Source organism: Oryx dammah, unplaced genomic scaffold, assembly GCF_014754425.2.
Source record: "Oryx dammah isolate SB20612 unplaced genomic scaffold, SCBI_Odam_1.1 HiC_scaffold_3, whole genome shotgun sequence".
Classification (NCBI taxonomy): Eukaryota; Metazoa; Chordata; class Mammalia; order Artiodactyla; family Bovidae; genus Oryx; species Oryx dammah.
This window is the reverse complement of record NW_024070187.1, coordinates 21,440,460-21,462,276: the sequence shown is the minus strand read 5'-3', so window position 1 is coordinate 21,462,276 and position 21,817 is coordinate 21,440,460. Positions and strand designations below refer to the sequence as shown.

The 21,817-nt window shown below is 38.9% G+C and overlaps 1 protein-coding gene and 1 pseudogene across 1 annotated transcript in view; both read right to left on the bottom strand.

Annotated features, from left to right (window-relative positions):
- Positions 1-1,697: 1,697 nt before the first annotated feature.
- LOC120861880 lies at positions 1,698-2,118 on the bottom strand (annotated as a pseudogene).
- The window catches only part of SLC9B2 (solute carrier family 9 member B2), a 63,391-nt gene continuing 43,286 nt past the window's right edge, over positions 1,713-21,817 (bottom strand). Inside the window, exons 11-14 of the mRNA XM_040237758.1 lie at positions 15,641-15,749; positions 11,603-11,739; positions 8,306-8,526; positions 1,713-2,315 (exon numbers count right to left, since the gene is read on the bottom strand). Of these exons, the coding sequence (XP_040093692.1) occupies positions 8,308-8,526; positions 11,603-11,739; positions 15,641-15,749 (465 nt within the window). The 3' untranslated portion in view covers positions 1,713-2,315; positions 8,306-8,307. The remainder of the gene's footprint in view (positions 2,316-8,305; positions 8,527-11,602; positions 11,740-15,640; positions 15,750-21,817) is intronic.

Here is a 21,817-nt window from a genome sequence, read left to right as displayed (position 1 = left end):
TGTATAAACAGGATGAGTATGAAAATAATGTAAAAGATGGGGAGTGCAATAAAAATGTTACTTTATATATTGTTATTACCGCACCCGCCTCTGTCCTTTTGTCTGGTATTGGGCAGGAGTTAAAACAAGAGTCAACTGACAAAACCAGCGGTATAAATTCTAGTACTCACAGAAGGTAGTAAATACGAATATCCATTTCATAGGCACAGTGACCAAAACGTCTGGGGCTTGAATTCTTTACATGTGAGAGTAACGTGTTAATTTCCCATACTTCTGTTGCACAAACAACAATACTATTTATTCTTATGGAAAATTATTTAGTGGGGTCTGATCTCTCTCGGTGCCGACCCAAGCTAATCTTTCCTCTCCATCATCCCATCCGATCTTTTATAGACTACAGGACACACACACACAGAGGCGTCGAGGACCAGGTGCAGGCCTCTCACAAGGACTCCTTCCTACACGATACGCCTGACACATGGTACCTGTGCAACAACAGCCCTCAATCCTCACAAGAAACAGGCGGTGTGAGGGGCGCGGGAGGAGGGAGGTGAGCCTTCCAGTATCAGCAACCAATCCTGGAACACACCTCCAATCACAGGAGCTTGCGAACCTTCATTTGCAGATATTCACCATCTGTACGAGAGTCTGCGCTTAATAAAATTAATTTTTCTGTCAGTCTTGACTGACAAACCTCTTCTTTCTTATCTGCGAGTACTCTGTAAAATGAGAGAAAGAAATGGAAGAGGAACGGAGAGAATAAAGAGAGACACGTGGGGTGAGGGATCAAAGAAACGAGTCAGAGAGATGAGAGAAGAAACAAACATCTGTGGCTGTTTCCCCAGAGCCCGGCAAAGGAGCAGAAGTACGCTCCTTAGAGCGAAGGGGGCGGGAAGGCGTTCCTGGGTGCCACCGGAGGGGAAAGACCGCGAGAAACGAGGGACTAGCGCCGAAAGGGAGAGTAAAGGCAAATGGGCTGTACCTACAATCCCTACAGCAGCTCCCGCTGCCCAAGGAGCGACGCGGGAGCACAGCAACCGCCGCCGGGCCCACGCGCAGCCCTTAGGCAAACGCTACAGGTCGCCAGAGTATGGGCGGGGCTAATGCGAGGGGGCGGGGCTGCCGACTGCGGGTTGAGCTGACGCGTTTAATTGGCGTCATGATCGCTCCATCCTTCGGAGCCCGAGGTTTCTGGGGTCCTCTAGAACCGCCTGGTGTGTTTTCAGTTTATTCTACCCTTTCCACGTCTCTTCAGGGTATTGACTTATTGTGTTGTAAAAGTCCAGAGATGGAGTTGACCTCAGAGGGCCGATAAGCCAAAAAGCAACGCCAGGGGATGCGTGTGCCAGAAGTACCTTGTCAAAACTTTAGCCGGTGTTTCCCTTTACGTCAATTCTAGTACAGCCTTAAAACGAGCAGTTTCTGGGGTTAGGACTGCGCTCAAAGTTCAGCACTGCCACTTTGTAGCTTTCGGACCACAGGCAAATATATAATCTCTCTGAGCTTTGGGGTTTTCTTCTCTGCAAAGGATGTGGTGGTGGTGTGAGAATAAATTGATAAGTGGTTAAGTGTCTGGAACAGAGCTTAATACAAACTATTAATACATTCAATATCCTATTATCAGTGTAAAACCTTTGCTTTGTCTCCCCGCCCCGCCCCATGAAATCTTCATATGAAACAAATAGAAGCAGAACTGCTTTTTTTTTTTTTTAAACAGCTTAGTTTTTTATTGAATGTGTTAATAAAGAGGTTTAGTCAAAAAGACCAAAGCCCGTGTCATCATCAGACTCTTCAGATTCTTCTTTCTTTGCTTCTACTTTCTTCTCAGCTGGGGCAGCAGCGGTGGATGGTGCAGGACCTCCTGCTTGGTGCAGCACCGGCCTCTGGGGCAGGTCCACCAGCCCCCACATTGCAGATGAGGCTCCCGATGTTGACATTGACCAAAGCCTTTGCAAACAAACCTGGCCAGAAAGGCTCAACATTTACACCGTCTGCTTTAATGAGGGCACTGATCTTGCCCTCCGTGACCGTCACCTCATCGTCGTGCAGAATGAGGGCAGAGTAGATAGAAGCGAGCTCCGAGACGGAGGCCATGGTGCGGGCGAGTGCTAGGTGGGGACTGCCGGGCGCGGCGCTAGTCGCCGGATGAAGTGAGGGCCTCAGCCCAAAACGGCCTTAGCTTCCTCTGAAGAACCGAGCACCTTAGCGGCAACGGAGGAAAGAGCCAGAACTTCTCTTGAAGATGGGCCCAGAAAGTGTGGGTTCTCAGTGCCAAAGGTGGTCTTAAAGTTCCCTCTCTGGAGTCCCAAAGCTTCCTACAACATAGACAAAGGCAAATTACAGAAAGTCCAAATTTCTTAGAAAGACAAACTCACCTTTTCTATTTTTTTTCCCCCTCTTTGATACTTCAAACCACTTTTTCTCCTGCACACACACAGAAATTCCTTTTTGCCTCCATGTTTTTTCTTAAGTCCTTCTGTCTATGGGGAGTGTTCCTTTACCCCTTTTCTTATTTATCATTTAAGATTTTATTCAAATCACAACTCTTTCTTGGATGACTAAGAAATTCTTTTATTGTAACCCCTTACTACCTTCAGCGTGGTATAGGTAGTTCATTTTCTGTTTCCTGAAAGTCAGAAAATAAGGACTGAAGTCATTTTCTTCCTTATTTTATAAGAGTAGACAAGGTCTTTTGTGATTATAGGGTTAAGGAAATGCTTTGGTCTCATGGTAGGAAAGGAAAAAGCAAGGAGATTCCCAAGGTTACTGGGATGAAGAACAGATGGTAAAGCTGGGAAGAAGGACCTTTGAAAGGAGCCTGCTTGCCTCCAAGACACTGCTGTAAGCCTCAGATGCCATGGACTGCTGGAGTTCAAGTGCTTTAGGGTTTACTGAAGGAAAACGGGAGGCATATCAACAAATAGAGTTTGGGAATTCTCACTAGGTCAGAGGATTCAGGCCGTATTTAATTTTAGTAAACTAAAACATGTGATATCACTTGCTCCCAAAATGGCAGGAAGCAGTTCTCATCTGTTACACACAACTACATAAATTATTCATATAGAAATATAATATTCTGAAAAGTTTCAAAAATAATGTCCTTCATTTACTTAAAGACAATATAATAAAAATTTAATAATAATCACTTAAAAACACCTAAAGAAACATCTGAAGCCTTTTTGGTAAGAAAAAAATCAAGGATAAGTTAAAAATAATTAAATTGGTTATATTTGCAACAATGTAATTAAAAGCAAAACAAAAAACAAAACAGAAAAACTTTTGATAAACAAAGAGAACCTTAATCATGATAGCAGTATTCCCTAAGTTTTATATGAAAGTAGTTTCAAAAATATCTTCTATATAAATAGTTCTGTACTTCTGAAAGCACTTCAATAAAAATAGAAATTTGGCCAATGACCAGTTTGGTATGATTTAAGTGCCAACTTTCTTTCCCAGTCTTACTTCTCACTACTTCTCTTTATCAACCTTAAGTGTCAGTCATTTATTGTACCCCTGGCTTTACTGTTTTCTCACGTCACTAATATACCAGCCCTCTACCTAGCTGTTCCTTTCTTTGCCTTATTCCCTAATATCAACTCATCAATCCAAATCATGTCCACTCTTGTAGATCCAGTTCACATATCATGTTTAAGAAGTTTTCCTCACTGAGAACAGTTTTGAATCATTCATTTGGATTACAGCTATTTGTACACATCTTAGTTCCTTGAAAGCTTTCTGAAGGCAAGTATTAGAGTCAGTTTCCCACTAGAATTCAAGTTCCATCTTGAATATATTCTTCATCACTGTGTTCCCCAGGATCTAGCAAAACTGTCACACAGTAGGCAAGTTACAAGTGTATTTTGAGTGAATGAATGAATGGCTTTTAGAACATAAACTCCCTAAAGGCAGGGATTTATCTATTTTATTCATTGAAAAATTAATATTTGAGTATTACAGGGTGAATAAGTAATTTTTGGAAGGCTTAGCATTCATTATATACAACAAAAATCTTCACTCTATATATGTCCACAGAAGTCATATATACTTATATTGCCTTTCACTCAATGAATTCAGTGGATGAGGTATCATTCTGAAAATAAGACATCCCCCAGACTGCAAAAGTAAAATTTAAAAGAATCAAACTAATATGGGTGTTTGCATTAACAGTAGTTTCATTTTTCTTTCTTGTGCTTTTCTGGGTTCTAGATCTTCCGCAGTGAAAATGTATTATTTTGTAATCAGACAAAAATAATCAATACTATTTTTAAAGAATGTAATGGGTGAGATCATTTGCAAACATATGACTGAGGACATTTTGAGAACACTCAAGTCCAGTCCATGTTACATGGAGTTAATACCAGAAAGGAAAACACAGGAAGGTGAAAATAACTTAAAAAGCAGAAACCTAATCAGTCTGCCTAAAGAGAAACAAACACTTTTCAGAGGAGAGGTTGACAGCACCCACCTTAGGAAAAAAAGGGTGTTGAAGAGCGCAAGTTTACGGTGTTTGCTTGGCGCCGTCCTTGGAAGTATGAAGCCCTTGATGTGTACTGAATTCTGTTTCCCAACTAAATTCATAAGCTGAAGCCATAACCCCTCAATGTGATGCTGTTTGGACATGGAGAATCTGAGAGGTAATTATATTAGATGAGGTCATGAGGCTAGAGCCTTCATGGTGGGATTAGTGACTTTATTAGAGGAGACAACAGAGGGCTTGTATATTCTCCTCCATTCCCATCCCCTCACAATCCCCCTCCTCCCACCACCCTTGAGAACCCAACGAGAAGGAGGCTATTAGTACACTAGGAAGAGAGCTCTCATCAGAGCCTGGTCATTGCTGGCAACTCTCACATTTGACTTCCAGCCTCAGAACTGTGCGAAGATAAATATTGGTTGATTACGTCACTCAGACTATGGTATTTTGTTGTAGTAGCCTGAGCAGCTTAGATGCACTAAGTGGACTAAAATCTAAACTGTTATGTGGCAGGTAGGTTTCTGATACTGAAAGAGAATCTCCTCACTGATTCAGTTCATAACAACTTACTAAATGCCCACCCTGCTCCATGCCCTGTAAAAATTGCTGAGGATTCAAAGATGACCAAGATAAGGCTCCCCGCCAACCCAGGGTTAACTTAATAGGCAACAAATCCATAAACAAACTGAGAAAAGGACTACAAGTACTCTGATAGAAGTATGTTTATGATACACCTTTCTTTCAGTCACCCAGAGGTTAGAGTAATGGTTTCTATCTGTGGTGGGGTGGGGTAAGTTTGATTGGCTTGAGTCAACAGCCTGTATCAAGTTAACTCTGAGTTTACCAACCAAGAAAAGAGCTGTGGCTTACTTTGTGGTGACAAAACAAACCTGAGACTTCACAGTGAGTCCTGCAGAGACCAGCACCTCACAGAGAAAGTGGAAGTGTTAGTCATTCAGTCCTGTCCAACTCTTTTGTGACTGCATGGACTGTAGCCTGCCAGGGCCCTTTATCCATGGGGATTCTCCAGGCAAGAATACTGGAGTGGGTTGCCATTTCCTGTTCCAGGGAATCTTCCTGACCCAGGGATGGAACCTGGGTCTCCTGCATTGCAGGCAGATTCTTCACTGAGCCGCCAGGGAAGCCCACTGGACAGAGAGCCACAGAGATTTGGTTGCGGAGAGGTAGAGGAGAGGTAGGCAACAAGTCACCACATGCTCTGAAAATGGCATAGGCTATTGGCAGTCACTTTTGGGGATTTTCAACTATTTCTACACTCTGAATTTCCATTTCTAATTCTTTCTTGGGGCCTTGAATATTTACAACAACATTCTTATTTACTTATACTAACTGTATTTTGTATTAGGAAGTATTCAAAGCCTGTTATGTTACATGGAGAAGAGTTACTGGTAAACATGGGGACCTGCACTAACTGCAGCACCCTTGGGTCTCCCATGCGTTTTGCTAAGTCCTAATCATCCCGGCATCCTAGCCGAGGTCCTACTTTCTCTGGAGGCTGAGCCTGAGGTGCACCTCCCCCCTGATTTATGGGTTACTCCTGCTGTGAGCTCCCTGGCACCCCTGCACTTTCTGCATCATGGCACTTATCACACTGTTTTGCAATCTCTTGTTTAATGGTCTCTGTCCTCAATCAGACTGTCAGATCCTTAAAGATGGTAACAACATTAGTCTTTATGATGTGCCTGGGTCACATCATGTTTGTTGGGTGACTCTCGTTTCAGAGCCTGTGAAAGTAGAGGACCAGAGGAGCATTAAGTTTATGGTGCTACAACCAAGGTGCATCAGGCCAAGGAAGTTCACCTCTCTGAACCTTGGTATAAACGAGTCTGGTCCATGTTGAGAACATAAACTCTAAGCGAACAGAGTCCCATAGAGGAACCAGAGTCAGGCTGAGTTTTCATAAAAATGAAAACTCTCTGGCTTCCTATTATGTTAGATTAATAAAAATTAAGTTGGTTTCGAACAGCTTGAAAGTCATGGCAGGAAGGGTTGGAAGAGTAGTCTGATGACAAGGTTATTTCATGGCATGTTAGTCTAATAACTAAATGAAGGGTGAATGTACCCTATACTCACTTATTTCAGAGCACTTATAGCCCTTTTTACCAATTGTTCATATGTTTGTCTTTATTAAATCAGAACCTTAGGTAGTCTAATAACAACATTATCTAAACATGATTATTCTAACAACTAGGCAGGAGCTGACCTAGAGTAGAGGAACTTAACAAGTGATACAAAAGAGCAGAAATGGTCAGTTGATTAAGTGGGATAAAATGAGACTTTTGTAGATAAGACTTTCTTATCTTCTCTACTGGCATGTCACAATTCCTGAAATTCCTGCCATGGAAGTCATTCTTTTGGTTAAAGTTACATCTTTAGATAGTCCTTGTTAACCTGCAAGAATATGCTACTAGGTGATGGTAACACCCAACACGATAGTACTTCTGGCTCTCAAATCTGGTCCTTCCATCTCCCAGGAATGTGAATGCTTAGTGAGAGATAATACTTTTCAGCTGGGTGGGTGTGATTGTCACCAACAGAATGTGCAAGGAGAGATGTGTCTGCCGCCGCATCACTTCCTTAAAAATAAATTGCTTGTCTTGTGCTTCCTTTTTTTTTCTTTCTCCTGAAGACTAGAAAGGGGACTTTTGTCCTAAGCCAGGGCAAAGCAGAGTCTCAGGATGGAAGGACATGCGTCTCTGAATAAACCTCATGAGCAGAGTAACCCTGTCAACTGGTTTTATAAGAAGAAAATACATTTTTCTATTTAAGTATTTAATTTTTCATTTCTTCATTATAGCAGCTTATGTTACCCTGATTAATATGGCATTCATGAGGCTGAGATAGATTTAAAAATTAGCTATCTCTTACCTAAAGAACAGGAAGAGCCTGAAAATGTGGGTCACAAAAAAACAAAGAGGTGGGTCAGGACACTGCTTAGGTAGAAGGAAACTCAGATGAGCCACTGAAATGGGGGCCTCTATGAAGCTAACTAGGGGGATAGGATTTAGTCTTTGGCACCTGGACAGGTGCAAGAGAAAGAACCAATTAAAATATTTTGTGTACTTTTAAAAATTTTTGGTGGGAACAATCAGAAATACTCCTTCATAGAAAAACAGGTAAGAGAGAGAGAAATGGAAAAGAGGCAGATTATGAGGGAAGGTAGAAATGGATGAAGGATTGTGTTATGGTATTTAAAAACAAAAAGAAAAAAGGGCCCAAAACAATTCAAGGCATGAGAGGTTAGGTGACCATGAATTATGAAATTGTGATGGTAACACTAAGTCAGAGCAAGCTGTTGGCTAGCAAAACAGACACTGAAATTAAATTGTGATAGTACTCTAAAGTATCTATGTGTGCCGTAATTTGCCAGGCTCCTCTGTCCAGGGGATTTCCCAGGGAAGAATACTGGAGTAGGACATCACGCCCTTCTCCAGGGGATCTTCCTGACCCAAGGATCGAATCTGTGTTTCCTACATCTACTGTATTGTAGGCAGATTCTTTACTGCTGAGCCACCAGGGAAGCCCAAAGTATCCATGTCCCTATACAAACAAATAGATAATGATGAATAGTTATTTGAAGAAAAAAAATTAAGGAAGGGAGCAGGTTGGAGATGTAGAACATTACCACCATCCCAGTAATAGCTAAAAATGCTGTTAAAAAAAAAATAGCCACACTCTGGTTCTATTAATTTACACATAAACACTAAATATGTCAATATCCATCCAGATAAAACTAGTCTCTGCTAGTTGACAAAAGGAGGCACTGACAGCAGCCTTCTGGGGGCTGTATTCAGCATTCAGTCTTTTCACCTCTAAACTTGTATAGAAGTCTCTCCTTGATCTTCTTCATCTTTATTTTGTTCAGCTTTCTGGAGAAGTCTGGGGCCGAGCAAACCAATAAGTAGGCTTCCAACTGGGGCTGTGATGAGGATGGACAAAAATGCCACTGTCAACACATCCATTCCATATCCTTCTAACTGTTTCTCTCCATGTGATCTTGCTGTGTCCAAAGCCACAGATCCTATTGCAGCCTATGAAAGTTTAAAGGTAAAGTTGGAAGTATTATAAGACAAGCACATAGAAAAAAGGTGAATTATGTTATCATTTGCAAAAACAAATGTCTTATTCTTTTGCTCAATTATGAAAGTTCTCTTAATCCTCTTTCAAAATGTACTGCTGCTGCTGCTGCTGCTGCTGCTAAGTCGCTTCAGTCATGTCCAACTCTGTGCGACCCCAGAGATGGCAGCCCACCGGACTCCCCCATCCCTGGGATTCTCCAGGCAAGAATACTGGGGTGGGTTGCCATTTCCTTCTCCAATGCATGAAAGTGAAAAGGGAAAGAGAAGTCGCTCAGTCGTGTCCGAGTCTTAGTGACCCCATGGACTGCAGCCCACCAGGCTCCTCCGTCCATTGGATTTTCCAGGCAAGAGTACTGGAGTGGGGTGCCATTTCCTTCTCTAATGCATGAAAGTGAAAAGTGAAAGTGAAGTCCCTCAGTCGTGTCCGACTCTTAGCGACCCCATGGACTGCAGCCCACCAGGCTCCTCTGTCCATAGGATTTTCCAGGCAAGAGTACTGGAGTGGGGTGCCATTGCCTTCTCCACAAAATGTACTGCAGTTGATTTTAATGATCTGAAAGTTCTCCCTGCCCTTGCCAAGAGAAAGAATGATGATTCATATGTACCTATTTGCATAAGGCAAACTTACAAAAATATCAGGCAGATATATTTCAAAACACCAGGCAAATACAGACTTAGGATATTAATTAACTATAACAAGATTATACTAAATTCCTCCTGAATAAAGATGAAATTTACTGGTCATCTCATTCTTTCATCTTTAGGAATTTGGAATTAAGAAAGGATAAGATGAAAAAAAGCAGTGATATTTATTGGAAGATAGTGAAGTTTTAAATGAAAAAAATGTAAGAATATTGCTTCAGAGTCTAAACTAATTGTTAAACATCAAGAAACTTGAAAGTGGTAGGCACCTGTGAAACCTGAAGTTAATCTTATTAGGAATTTGATGAATTTTTTGCCTTAGGAGTTGGTGAAATGTTTTATTTAAAATTCATCAACTGGGAGGTATTATGAAAAATCTTTTAGAGACAAAATGCAATATTATCAGTGCCACAAGGGAAAAATATATTAATCAACCTGGTTATCCCCTTATTTCACAGAACACAACAGTGTTGATCTCCAGGACAACACAACAAAAGAGAAAATATCAGTGTGGATGAGACACAGTGGCAGAGACTACTAATTGCCCATGATATCTGAATGCCCCTTTACCCTTCTATAATAGAAGTGGCTGGGTTTTAGCTGGTCACATTGCTGTTCAAATAGAGACTTTTTTTTTTCCAGTCTTCTTTGCAAATAGTTGTACCTATATATCTAAGTTTTGGCCACTGTGAGGTGAGCGAAAGTGAAAAATGCTTCTTTTAATTGTTCCCTGAAAAGAAATGGACCTTACTATTTTCCCCTTGCCATTGGATGGAAATGGTGAAAGCTCGACTCATGGATGAAAGGCATAAGAACAGCAGTTACCTTGCCAGCTCTGGAATGGTCATTCTTGACCACTGGTTAGAAAGAAATAAAAAGTCTATCTCATTTAGTCCCCACGTTTGAGGGCTCTTTGCTATGGTATATCACCTTGTGCCAGAACTAATTCAACATTTCATGAATGCTCAGCAAGAACTGCACACATAACAATATACATTTCCCTTTCAGTTCTCTGTTGTATGCGTAAATGTGTACGTGTGTGTATGTTTAGGGAGGTTGTATGTTTTCTAAGATGTCATTTAAAGTATACTCCTTATGGGTCATAGACAAAAATAGTTTAAAGAACACTAATATGGAAAAAATATATAAGAAAGTCTTGTTTCTTGTGCAGTGGCAAAAGAAGAAAAAGGGAAATTCTATACAATAATTGCTTTGAGAACATGCGTTATTCAAGACAACCTAGATAATTTCTCCTTAGTTTAAAACTTGTTTTCATAGAGGGAAAGTGCCATCCTTCAAATTTTAACTTTAGAAACAAATCTTTCATACCAAAGCAACTAGAGGGATTATTTTTGCTATTTTACCTGCTAAAGTTACCAGAGGCAGTGTGGAGGCGGGAGGCTGAGGGAGAAACTACTCTATGTACTGTACTATATTATCCTCATAGCATTCTCAGCCACTATGTTTATGTCTCAGACTCCTATGAATGTATGATGGAAAGAAAAACTTCTCTGGAATAATGCCCTAACCCTGAAGCCACACAAAATCTGGCATATTGTTCCAGAGCATCATACACATCTCTCAAAGCTTGCTAAATTAACATCTGATTTTCATTTCATGAAACAAGAAATTTATACACTTAAATAATCACAAAATAATCAAGGGTGAAACAAGTAAGTCTCATTTCTTGTAATTAGTTGGAGAATATACAATACCATCAGGGATGTTACATTTGCAACAAACGATGATCTGTACAGTTCTAATTTAATTAGCAATTACAGGTATGCTACCAAATACCTGGCAAATCCTTCCAAGCACCTATTGGTTAGTGCCTTGTTCACTGGCATGCACAAATTTTGGGTCATATGATTGTTTGTCAGGAGGTTCAGCTGGTTTGCCAATTTTAAATATCAACTAATAATCAAGGAAATAAAGCATTTTCTGAGTTATTTCTCAATAAATCTTTCTCCATTATATATAAAGACTGTAGTCAAGCATAACTGATCATCAATCACATAGTCACATACATTTCAATACTAGGATGGGCTATGCTATTTATTGAAATGAAGAAAGTTAATAACTATCTCTGGGTTATTTATAGAGCTCTGAGTGATAAAATTTCAAACTCTTCCTTTCTGCTATGTACTGTCTAGTAGTATAGGGATTTATTGGATTTTTAGTTGCACTCTGGTGATCTAAAGAAATTTAAATGAGCTGTCATACTTATGAATCAATATACTGAGAATAAAACTTTTAAAGAGTAAATCAGTATAAAATCTTATCATAAATCAAATTTCATATACTTATTTTCACCAAATTTGAACAAGCACTGTTATTAAAGATTTCAAGATATCATATAGAAATAGGAATTAAAATCCATTATTACCTGGACTGTGGCCTTTGGAAGCCATGCAAAAGAAATAAATATCTTTTCCTTAATGTTAAAACCAGCAAAACACACCATCAGATATGTGACTGAAATTCGTATTAATACTGCAATGCCCAGGGTGGCAACACAAAGACCTGTAAGAAATACTCAGTTTTCAGATATAATGAAATACTGAGGGGGAAAAAAACCCCTGAATCTCATGGTTACTGATTCAAAAGTCTTTCAACAGAAGCCTAAAAACATTCAAAAAATTAAAAAGACAAAATGGCAAGGTATAATTTATTAAAACATCAATATTAAGGATCAATCAGACCACTTGTTTAAAAGAAGGTATTTCCCCTTGGTTTTTTAGTAAAATGCAAAAGAGTTATTTGACCTGAAGAGAAACCACAGTATTCCCCTAAAATAAAAACAGAAATTAAACATATTTAAATTTTTACAAAGGAGATTTGAAGGTTATTTTATGCTTTATAGCAAGAACAACACTTTCTTTCATGTGTTTATTTTAAAAGAATTTATACAATAATAACTGTACATGGCAGGATTTGGACTAGGTACTAGTACACAGAAATATAAATACACAGACTGCTTCTATGAATATCAAAGACAGAAACATAAACAACTAAGTAATATACTATAAGGCAAATACAGTTTGAACATACTGGTAAGAGGGCATAGGAAAAGAAAACATTAATATTTTTAACAAAGTGGATGAGGATTCTTTACAGAGTATAAAGAGGTGATATTCAAAATATTTATGAGCCATTTATGGATGCAATGAGCCAATCAGAACAGAGCTGGCTGGGCACTGACCAATCAGAATAGACATCGGCACTCTACATCTGTTTCATCATACTGGTGTGTATACTGACAACCCATTAGCCCTGGTTGTCATATACAGCTATATTCAATCAGCATTTAGAATTCTTTCCTGGTAAAGTTAAGTTCATCCTGATGTGCAAAATAAGGGATTGTGACTTGGCCACTGTAGGCTACTGGACCTGAGAAAGCCACAGCTAAAGTGACTGCTAACTAACAGGGTAATATTTTAAAAAGTAACTTTGGTTGAGTATTTACTCTGTGCCAGATTCCACAGTCAGCTTTAAGTGCACTATTTTATTAAATCCTTACAACCTGTGGGGTAATCAGTCTCATTTTACAGTTGAAAACAATGAAGTTCAAGAAGGAACAGAAAATTGAGAACAATTTTTTCAAGTTGAAAAGGCTTATAAAAAGGAAAGACATTGCAGGAAGCTCTAATGTAAATCTGCAATAAAGTTTTGTTTTTTTTTTTAACAGAAAAGTTTTGTAGCTTTTTGTTGGAGGATATTCTCTCGGGTTGGTATATTTTCAAAGGTATTTGTTAATGAAGTACAAGGTACAAAAGAGATAATACCATTCCCAGGAGGGAACATTGAAGGTTTGGGGAGACGATGATGAGGAAGATTGAGACATACTGAGTTTAAAGTTTTGTGGGGCTTACAAGTGGTGATGTCCAATCAACCACTGGATATACAGATTTAGAGATAAAGATTTTGGAATTATATAGTTTATAATCAAAGTCGCTTACTCCTTGGAAGAAAAGTTATGACCAACCTAGATACCATATTGAAAAGTAGAGACATTACTTTGCCAACAAAGGTCTGTCTAGTCAAGGCTATGGTTTTTCCAGTGGTCATGTATGGATGTGAGAGTTGGACTGTGAAGAAAGCTGAGCACCAAAGAATTGGTGCTTTTGAACTGTGGTGTTGGAGAAGACTCTTGAGAATCCCTTGGACTGCAAGGAGAGCCAACTAGTCCATTCTAAAGAAAATCAGCCCTGGGATTTCTTTGGAAGGAATGATGCTAAAGCTGAAACTCCAGTACTTTTGCCACCTCTTGCGAAGAGTTGACTCATTGGAAAAGACTCTGATGCTGGGAGGGATTGGGGGCGAGAGGAGAAGGAGACGACAGAGGATGAGATGGCTGGATGGCATCACCAACTCGATGGACGTGAGTCTGAGTGAACTCCAGGAGTTGGTGATGGACAGGGAGGCCTGTCGTGCTGTGATTCATGGGGTCACAAAGAGTTGGACTGAGCGACTGAACTGAACTGAATCAAAGTCACTGAGTGCAGATGAGCTTGGGAAAGTGATAAAGAGTGAGAAGCATAGGAGCCATATATACTGTAAGCCATATATACTGTAAAGACTCAAAGGGCACTAGAAAATACAAAGTTTCAAATTTCAATGTGAAAGTGTTTTAAAGAGGTTAATAGCATCAAATGCTGATATGAGATCAAGTAAAATAAAGACTCATAAGTATTCAGTGGATTTAATAACATAACCTGGATAAGAGCAGGGTTGGCTGTGTGTTAGGGCAGAAGCTAAACTTAAATGCACTGAGGGAGAGAAAGAGAACTGAAATGGAAAAGTGGAATATAGGTACCCTTTTGGAAAAGTTTGAAAGGAGGAAGAGAGAGATAGAATGGTAGGTGAGGAGAGCAGTGAAAGGAGAAAGGATGTGTGTGTGTGTATATATACATATATGTATGTACACATATCCTTTATAAATATATATATGTGTGTACTTATTTAAATTTTGATTGTGATAAAATATACTTAACAAAAATCACCATCTTAATCATTTAAAAACTTACAGTTCAGTAAGCATCAAGTTAAACATTCATGTTTTTGTGCAACAAATATCCAGAATGTTTTCATCTTGTAAAACTGAAACTCTGTACCCATTAGACAACAAATTCCCATCTCTCCATTTCCAAGATCCCTGGCATCATTCTACTCTGCTGCTGCTGTTGCTGAGTCACTTCAGTCGTGTCTGACTCTGTGCGACCCCATAGACGGCAGCCCACCAGGCTCCCCCGTCCCTGGGATTCTCCAGGCAAGAACACTGGAGTGGGTTGCCATTTCCTTCTCCAATGCATGAAAATGAAAAGTGAAAGTGAAGTCGCTCTGTCGTATCCGACCCTCAGCGACCCCATGGACTGCAGCCTTCCAGGCTCCTCCATCCATGGGATTTTCCAGGCAAGAGTACTGGAGTGGGGTGCCATTGCCTTCTCTGTCATTCTATTCTACATTTCTATGAATTTGACTCATATAAAATAAAATCATACAGTATTTGTCTTTTTACGATTGGCTTATTTTATTTAGTGTAATGTCCTCTAGGTTCATCCATGCTATAGCATGAATCAGAATGGGATGATACTATTTCAAGATAAGAGAGATTAAAGTCCATTTAACTTCTGAAGAAGAGGAAACTGTGACAAGGCTACTTGAAGATATATGAAAAAAAGGGAAGAATCTATGCATGCGATTCAGAAAGAGGTGGCAGGGACCAGGAGCCCCTGTATGGATGGAAAAACAATGTGATGCAAGGAAAGGAGGAAATAATGAGTATATGTGCGTAAATTAATTTTTAAATGAAGTGCTATGAATTAAGAGAGTTTTAACATGATGGCTAGCAAATGTGTGGGCTTCCCTTGTAACTCAGTTGGTAAAGAATATGTCTGCAGCTCAGGAGACTCAGCTTCGATTCCTGGGTAGGGAAGATACCCTGGAGAAGGAAACGGCAACCCACTCTAACATTCTTGCCTGGAGACCACCACAGACAGAGGAGCCTGGCAGGCTGTGGTCCATGGGGTTACAAGAGTCAGACACGACTGAGCGACTAACCACCACAGCAAATGTGTGAATGAATAAAAGAATGAATGAACAAACATTTCTATTCTATGGGTACATATTATTAGGTATTATAGGACTCACTAGTTATCTTTAAGATTCTGGCTCTTGATCATGACCATTTTTACCCTTGGGAAAACAGACCTGCATTTTACTGATGGTAGTCAGCAGTGTCACTTTTCTTTACAAGGAACAATATTAAAGGTATAAAATTTACTGCCTTAGATTGACAAACATTATTTTCTAACCAACTACTCTGATAACAGGAATCAGTGAGCACATACCTACTAAAGATATTTCAACTGAATATAGATAGAAGGACTTGATTTTAGCAAAAGTAGTACTTTGAAACTCTTACCTATAGTTTCTGGTCTGAGAGCTGTAATTGACACCTCTGCTCCAATCAGTCCGAAGAGAAGGGGCTGAAAGATGTCCCAGGCAACTGCTATAACCTTTTCAACATCTGTCTAAAAGAAACACACACACACACAGATTTTCATTATATGAATTCAGAAGTTGTAAGAATTTTACTAATTTGAAATTTGAGTCAATTTGACCTGCGACAGCCTTTACCTCTGTATTATCTATAAATGAGTTAGTTCAAAGGCAACAAAAAATTGCACAAAGATAGTTCTAATACAATTAAGATATTATGTGAAATGCTTTAGTGTTGGTTTATACATAGGAGTGAGTTATAGAATCTTACAAAGTAATCTTAGGACTTCTGCTTCTGAATACATAATCTGTGTATGTGCATATATTATAATGAGTATTATTATATTAATTGTATTCTTATTTCATTTAATAGTTTAAAATTTTGTTAATTTTCACTTAACAATATGATTTAAAGGCTTAATATTTGTGCATATATCTAGATACTCACCTCATAATTACTGCATAGTAATCTGTGGTATGGAAATATTATAGTTTATTCAATAATTTCTTTATTTACAGGTCTTTGTTTCCAATTTTACCTTTATAAAAAAATGTTGTTTATGGTTATCTCAAATTATGCACAAAAGCACAATCCAGGTATAACAAAGTGCTGCGCCAGTTATTAATTTATTGCTATTTGGCTCCTAATCTGCCTTTCCTTGTTTCTCTGCAGAAATGGAGCTGGGCCCTTTAAATAGTTCTCCTTTGCCAGCTGGTACCATATTAAAAATAAGCAAAATGGCTGTCTGGGGAGGCCTTACAAATAGCTGTAAAAAGAAGAGAAGCAAAAAGCAAAGGAGAAAAGGAAAGATATAAGCATCTGAATGCAGAGTTCCAAAGAATAGTAAGGAGAGATAAGAAAGCCTTCCTCAGCGATCAATGCAAAGAAATAGAGGAAAACAACAGAATGGGAAAGACTAGAGATCTCTTCAAGAAAATTAGAGATAACAAGGGAACATTTCATGCAAAGATGGGCTCCATAAAGGACAGAAATGGTATGAACCTAACAGAAGCAGAAGAGATTAAGAAGAGGTGGCAGGAATACACAGAAGAACTGTACAAAAAAAAAACTTCATGATCCAGATAATCACGATGGTGTGATCACTCACCTAGAGCCAGACATCCTGGAATGTGAAGTCAAGTGGGCCTTAGAAAGCATCACTACGAACAAAGCTAGTGGAGGTGACGGAATTCCAGTTGAGATATTTCAAATCCTGAAAGATGATGCTATGAAAGTGCTGCACTCAATATGCCAGCAAATTTGTAAAACTCAGCAGTGGCCACAGGACTGGGAAAGGTCAGTTTTCATTCCAATTCCAAAGAAAGGCAATGCCAAAGAATGCTCAGACTATCACACGATTGCACTCATCTCACATGCTAGTAAAGTAATGCTCAAAATTCTCCAAGCCAGGCTTCAGCAATACGTGAACTGTGAACTTCCAGATGTTCAAACTGGTTTTAGAAAAGGCAGAGGAACCAGAGATCAAATTGCCAACATCTGCCGGATCATCAAAAAAGCAAGAGAGTTCCAGAAAAACATCTATTTCTGCTTTATTGGCTATGCTAAAGCCTTTGACCGTGTGGATCACTTTAAACTGGAAAATTCTGAAAGAGATGGGAATACCAGACCACTTGACCTGCCTCTTGAGAAACCTATATGCAGGTCAGGAAGCAACAGTTAGAACTGGACATGGAACAGCAGACTGGTTCCAAATAGGAAAAGGAGTACGTCAAGGCTGTATTTTGTCACCCTGCTTATTTAACTGATATGTAGAGTACATCATGAGAAACGCTGGACTGGAAGAAACACAAGCTGGAATCAAGATTGCTGGGAGAAATATCAATAACCTCAGATATGCAGATGACACCACCCTTATGGCAGAAAGTGAAGAGGAACTAAAGAGCCTCTGATGAAAGTGAAAGAGGAGAGTGAAAAAGTTGGCTTAAAGCTCAACAATCAGAAAACTAAGATCATGGCATCTAGTCCCATCACTTCATGGCAAATAGATGGGGAAACTGTGGAAACAGTGTCAGACTTTATTCGTTTGGGCTCCAAAATCACTGCAGATGGTGACTGCAGCCATGAGAGTAAAAGACGTTTATTCCTTGGAAGGAAAGTTATGATCAGATAGCATATTAAAAAGCAGAGACATTACTTTGCCAACAAAGGTCTGTCTAGTCAAGGCTATGGTTTTTCCAGTAGTCATGTATGGATGTGAGAGTTGGACTGTGAAGAAGGCTGAACGCTGAAGAATTGATGCTTTTGAACTGTGGTGTTGGAGAAGACTTTTGAGAGTCCTTTGGACTGCAAGGAGATCCAACCAGTCCAATCTGAAGGAGATCAGCCCTGGGATTTCTTTGGAAGGAATGATGCTAAAGCTGAAACTCCAGTACTTTTGCCACCTCTTGCGAAGAGTTGACTCATTGAAAAAGACTCTGATGCTGGGATGGATTGGGGGCAGGAGGAGAAGGGGACAACAGAGGATGAGATGGCTGGATGGCATCACCAACTCAATGGATGTGAGTTTGAATGAACTCCGGGAGTTGGTGATGGACAGGGAGGCCTGGTGTGCTGCAATTCATGGGGTCGCAAAGAGTCAGACATGACTGAGCGATTGAACTGAACTATATTAAATATTGTCAGTAGAGAGGCTGAAAGCTATTACAAGAGAAGGTGCCCTTCCTGGTTTCTGTGGCTCCTCCTGCCAAGATCTTCCAGTACAAGTCTCCTGCAGCCCGGGTGTCTTCTCCAGTACCAGGCTCCTATAGTTCATGGGGCCGTCAGCTTCCCCCAGGCTATTTCTAGGGTGGTTTCATCCTCGCCTCCCATGGGCAATATACCTTTCCATGTACCCTGATGGGTGGATTTCCTTTGAGTTTGGAGAGTAGATTTCTAGTAAATTTTGTAGGCAGGGTGCCATGGTGATTTCTCTGTCATCCAGTGACCAAGGCTCTGACCAGGTCTGGATTCTCAGCACTGAGGTTGGGAGTAGGGAGGTGAGAGGGGGAGGCAGAAGGGTATGGTTTATTTCCACCCTAGCAGTTTCTAGCCACTATTCCCCAGTGGCTCACCAGGTAAAGAGTCCCCCTGCATTGCAGGAGACACAGGAGATGTGGGTTCAATCCCTGGGTCGGGAATATCCCTTGGAGAAGGAAAAGGCAACCCACTCCAGTATTCTTGCCTAGGGAATCCCATGGACAGAGGAGCCTGGTGGCCTACAGTGCACGGAGTTGCAAAGAGTCACATACAACTGAGTATATAAGAGCAGCACACATTCCTATATTTTTAAGGGGTCTCTTTACATCTTACAAGCCAACCCCTTGTTAACTGATCCCTGGGATGATTAATAATAAACTTCCCTATTCCAGTTACTATGTGATTTCTCTCTCCTTAAAAGATCCTGGTTGATCTGAGCATAACTTTATAAAACTTAATTCAAACATCCTAGGAAAAGACTCACACAATCGACCACGTAAAACTGAAGTGTCTGTGGCAAAGAAAACCATAAAAAAAACAGTGATAAACCAAGAGAAAATAACTGTACTATGTGTAATAGATAAGGAAAAATACCCAATCATTAAGAAAAAGATAGAGACCCTAGTAGAAAAATGGGCAATGCAAATATACAAGTAGTCATACAAGAAACACAAATGGCCTCAAAGCATGACACTGAAACTCAGTAATCAGAGAAACACAAGTTGAAACAATATACCATATTTTGGGGGAAGGCATACCACATTGGAAAAAAAAACTAAAATGTAAAATATTTGCAAGATTGCAAGCACACTCAGCCTAATTGGTAGGAGAGCAAACTGACAATTTGTTTTTTTTTTTTGTAAGGCAATTTAGCAGTGCCCATTACAGTACCCAAGAATTTACGTTTAACAGACTTTTTCCAGTCAACATTACGAATCTATATCTTTGGTCCACAGTTTTACCCTTAAAATTACACATTTTCCATATCTGTATGGAACTCTGACAGAGGATTACATTGCTTCTCTATTTTCTTCATTATTATTTCTGATATGTTTATTAGGGTGAAGATTCTATTTCTCTTAGCTTATCAATGTTCAAAGACAGCATATGTGAGTGGGTCAGTTGATTTATGTATACAGTTCTATTCCTATATCATGAAAAAAAAGTTATGCTTCCATATCATAAGGAATCAGATGATGATTTAGGTTCAAATTCTGCCACCCATTAACTGCAAGTCACTTGCCCTTAGCACCTCATTTTACTCATCTGTAAAGTAGAGGTTTATATTAAAAGACATCCAAGATCCTTTATCATTTAATGACAATTTCTAGTTCTGCCAAAAAATGTCCAGTTGCCAACATTCCACATATCTTTAAATTTTACTTTTGAATTTAATTCTTAGAGTATATCATAGCTAAAGCTCAGACTTTAGTTGATACTTAGTTATAAAGAATGAAATTTAACTCTATTAATCTTAGTTTTACTTAGGCTTTTGTTGACAGGACTAAATTGCTTAAGGAAAGTCCTCAAAAATATTTCAATATTTCATATATTCAGAACTCCAATGAGAGCAGAAGTCCTAAAGAGTTTTCCCTATCAAATTACTTTTATTTCTAAACTGTAGGCAAAGGCCATGCTTCGCTTTTTAACTGTAACACTTTCAAACTAATTGGATATGGGCTTCATCAGATATGGGCTTATATATTATGAAATTTTTAAAAGGAAGGGAGAAGAGTCACAATGTAGCTTTTTTTGTGTGGATTTTTCATAATTTCAAAACCAAAATAAGTTTATTTATAAAAGAGAATCAAGCCACAGAAATAAGATACTTATAAAAGAAGATGAGCTAGGGAATTCCCTGGTGGTCCAGTGACTGAGACTCTGAACTTTCCTTGCCAAGAGCACTGGTTCAATCCCTGGTTGGGGAAATAAGATCCCACAAGCTATATAGTGCAGTCAAAAAAAAAAAAAAAAAAAAAAGAAGAAGATGAGCCAGAAGATTGTGTTGTTCATTAAAAGTTAAGGCCACTTTATATATCTCTATGTACCAATGGTAAGAATCTTCAAAAATATAAATCATTTTCAAGGATGAACAAAAAGGAGAAAGTTAAGAGAAATGAAAGTTTCATCACAGGTTAAATGTCTATTTAAGTGGATACTTCTCTTCTTAGAAGAACAATTCAGTATTCAGAACATCCAAAAAAAAAAAAAACAAAAACAGAAAACAAACCTCCATAACTATAAAGGTCATCAAGAATAACTGAATTTGAAAATAGATGAAAAAATAGATCACAGAGACTTAAAAAAGGTGAGTGTACTTGAATAAAATACAACAGATGGCAAGATGAATGATTAAATGGAAAACAAAGAGGAAAGTAAGAAATAACATCAGAAACTATAGGCACAAGTGAATTTTCTAAAATACTTTAGATTTTCAAAGTTTAACTCAAAACTTTAGCATTAGCATTTATTGCTATAGCAATAATGTAGTTGAGTTAAACTCTGAAAATCTAAAATATTTTATAAAATGTTTTTTACAAATGCTTTTTTTTTTTAACAAATGTTTACTAATGCTTCATTTCCATTTCCCCATAAAATAGCCACAGTTCTTTAGATGTTGTTATTAGTTTCTTCATATTACAGTTGGGAAAACTGAGTATTAGAGAAGGTAGGTGACCTTTGGGTGATTATGCAGCTCAAGAGTCATAGAACCAGGATTGGAATCAAGGTCTCTGTTAAATTAAATTTTATGTTCTTTTTATAATGCTGTGCTGCTCTGGAGAGTGCCTGCCACAAAAGTGATTCAGTGAAGATTCGTTTTCCTTTCTTTAGGGAAACAGTTCGGCATATTCAAATGGTGTGTTCTCATCCTCGCTCTGCCACTTACTGGTTTTGTGATGTTAGGCACTGTATCCAGTATTTCTAAGCCTTGGTGTCCTCATTTGTAAAATGATCTGATATCTACTTTTCAAGGTTATAGTAGGGAATAAATGTATGTAAAACTTCACTTGGAAAGAAATCTTTAAGGGGGAAAAAAATACTTTGGAAGAAAGGTCCTAGTAAGAGAGTCGTAGATCTGATCACATGAAAGTATATCTTTGTGTTAAAAAATGAATGATATAA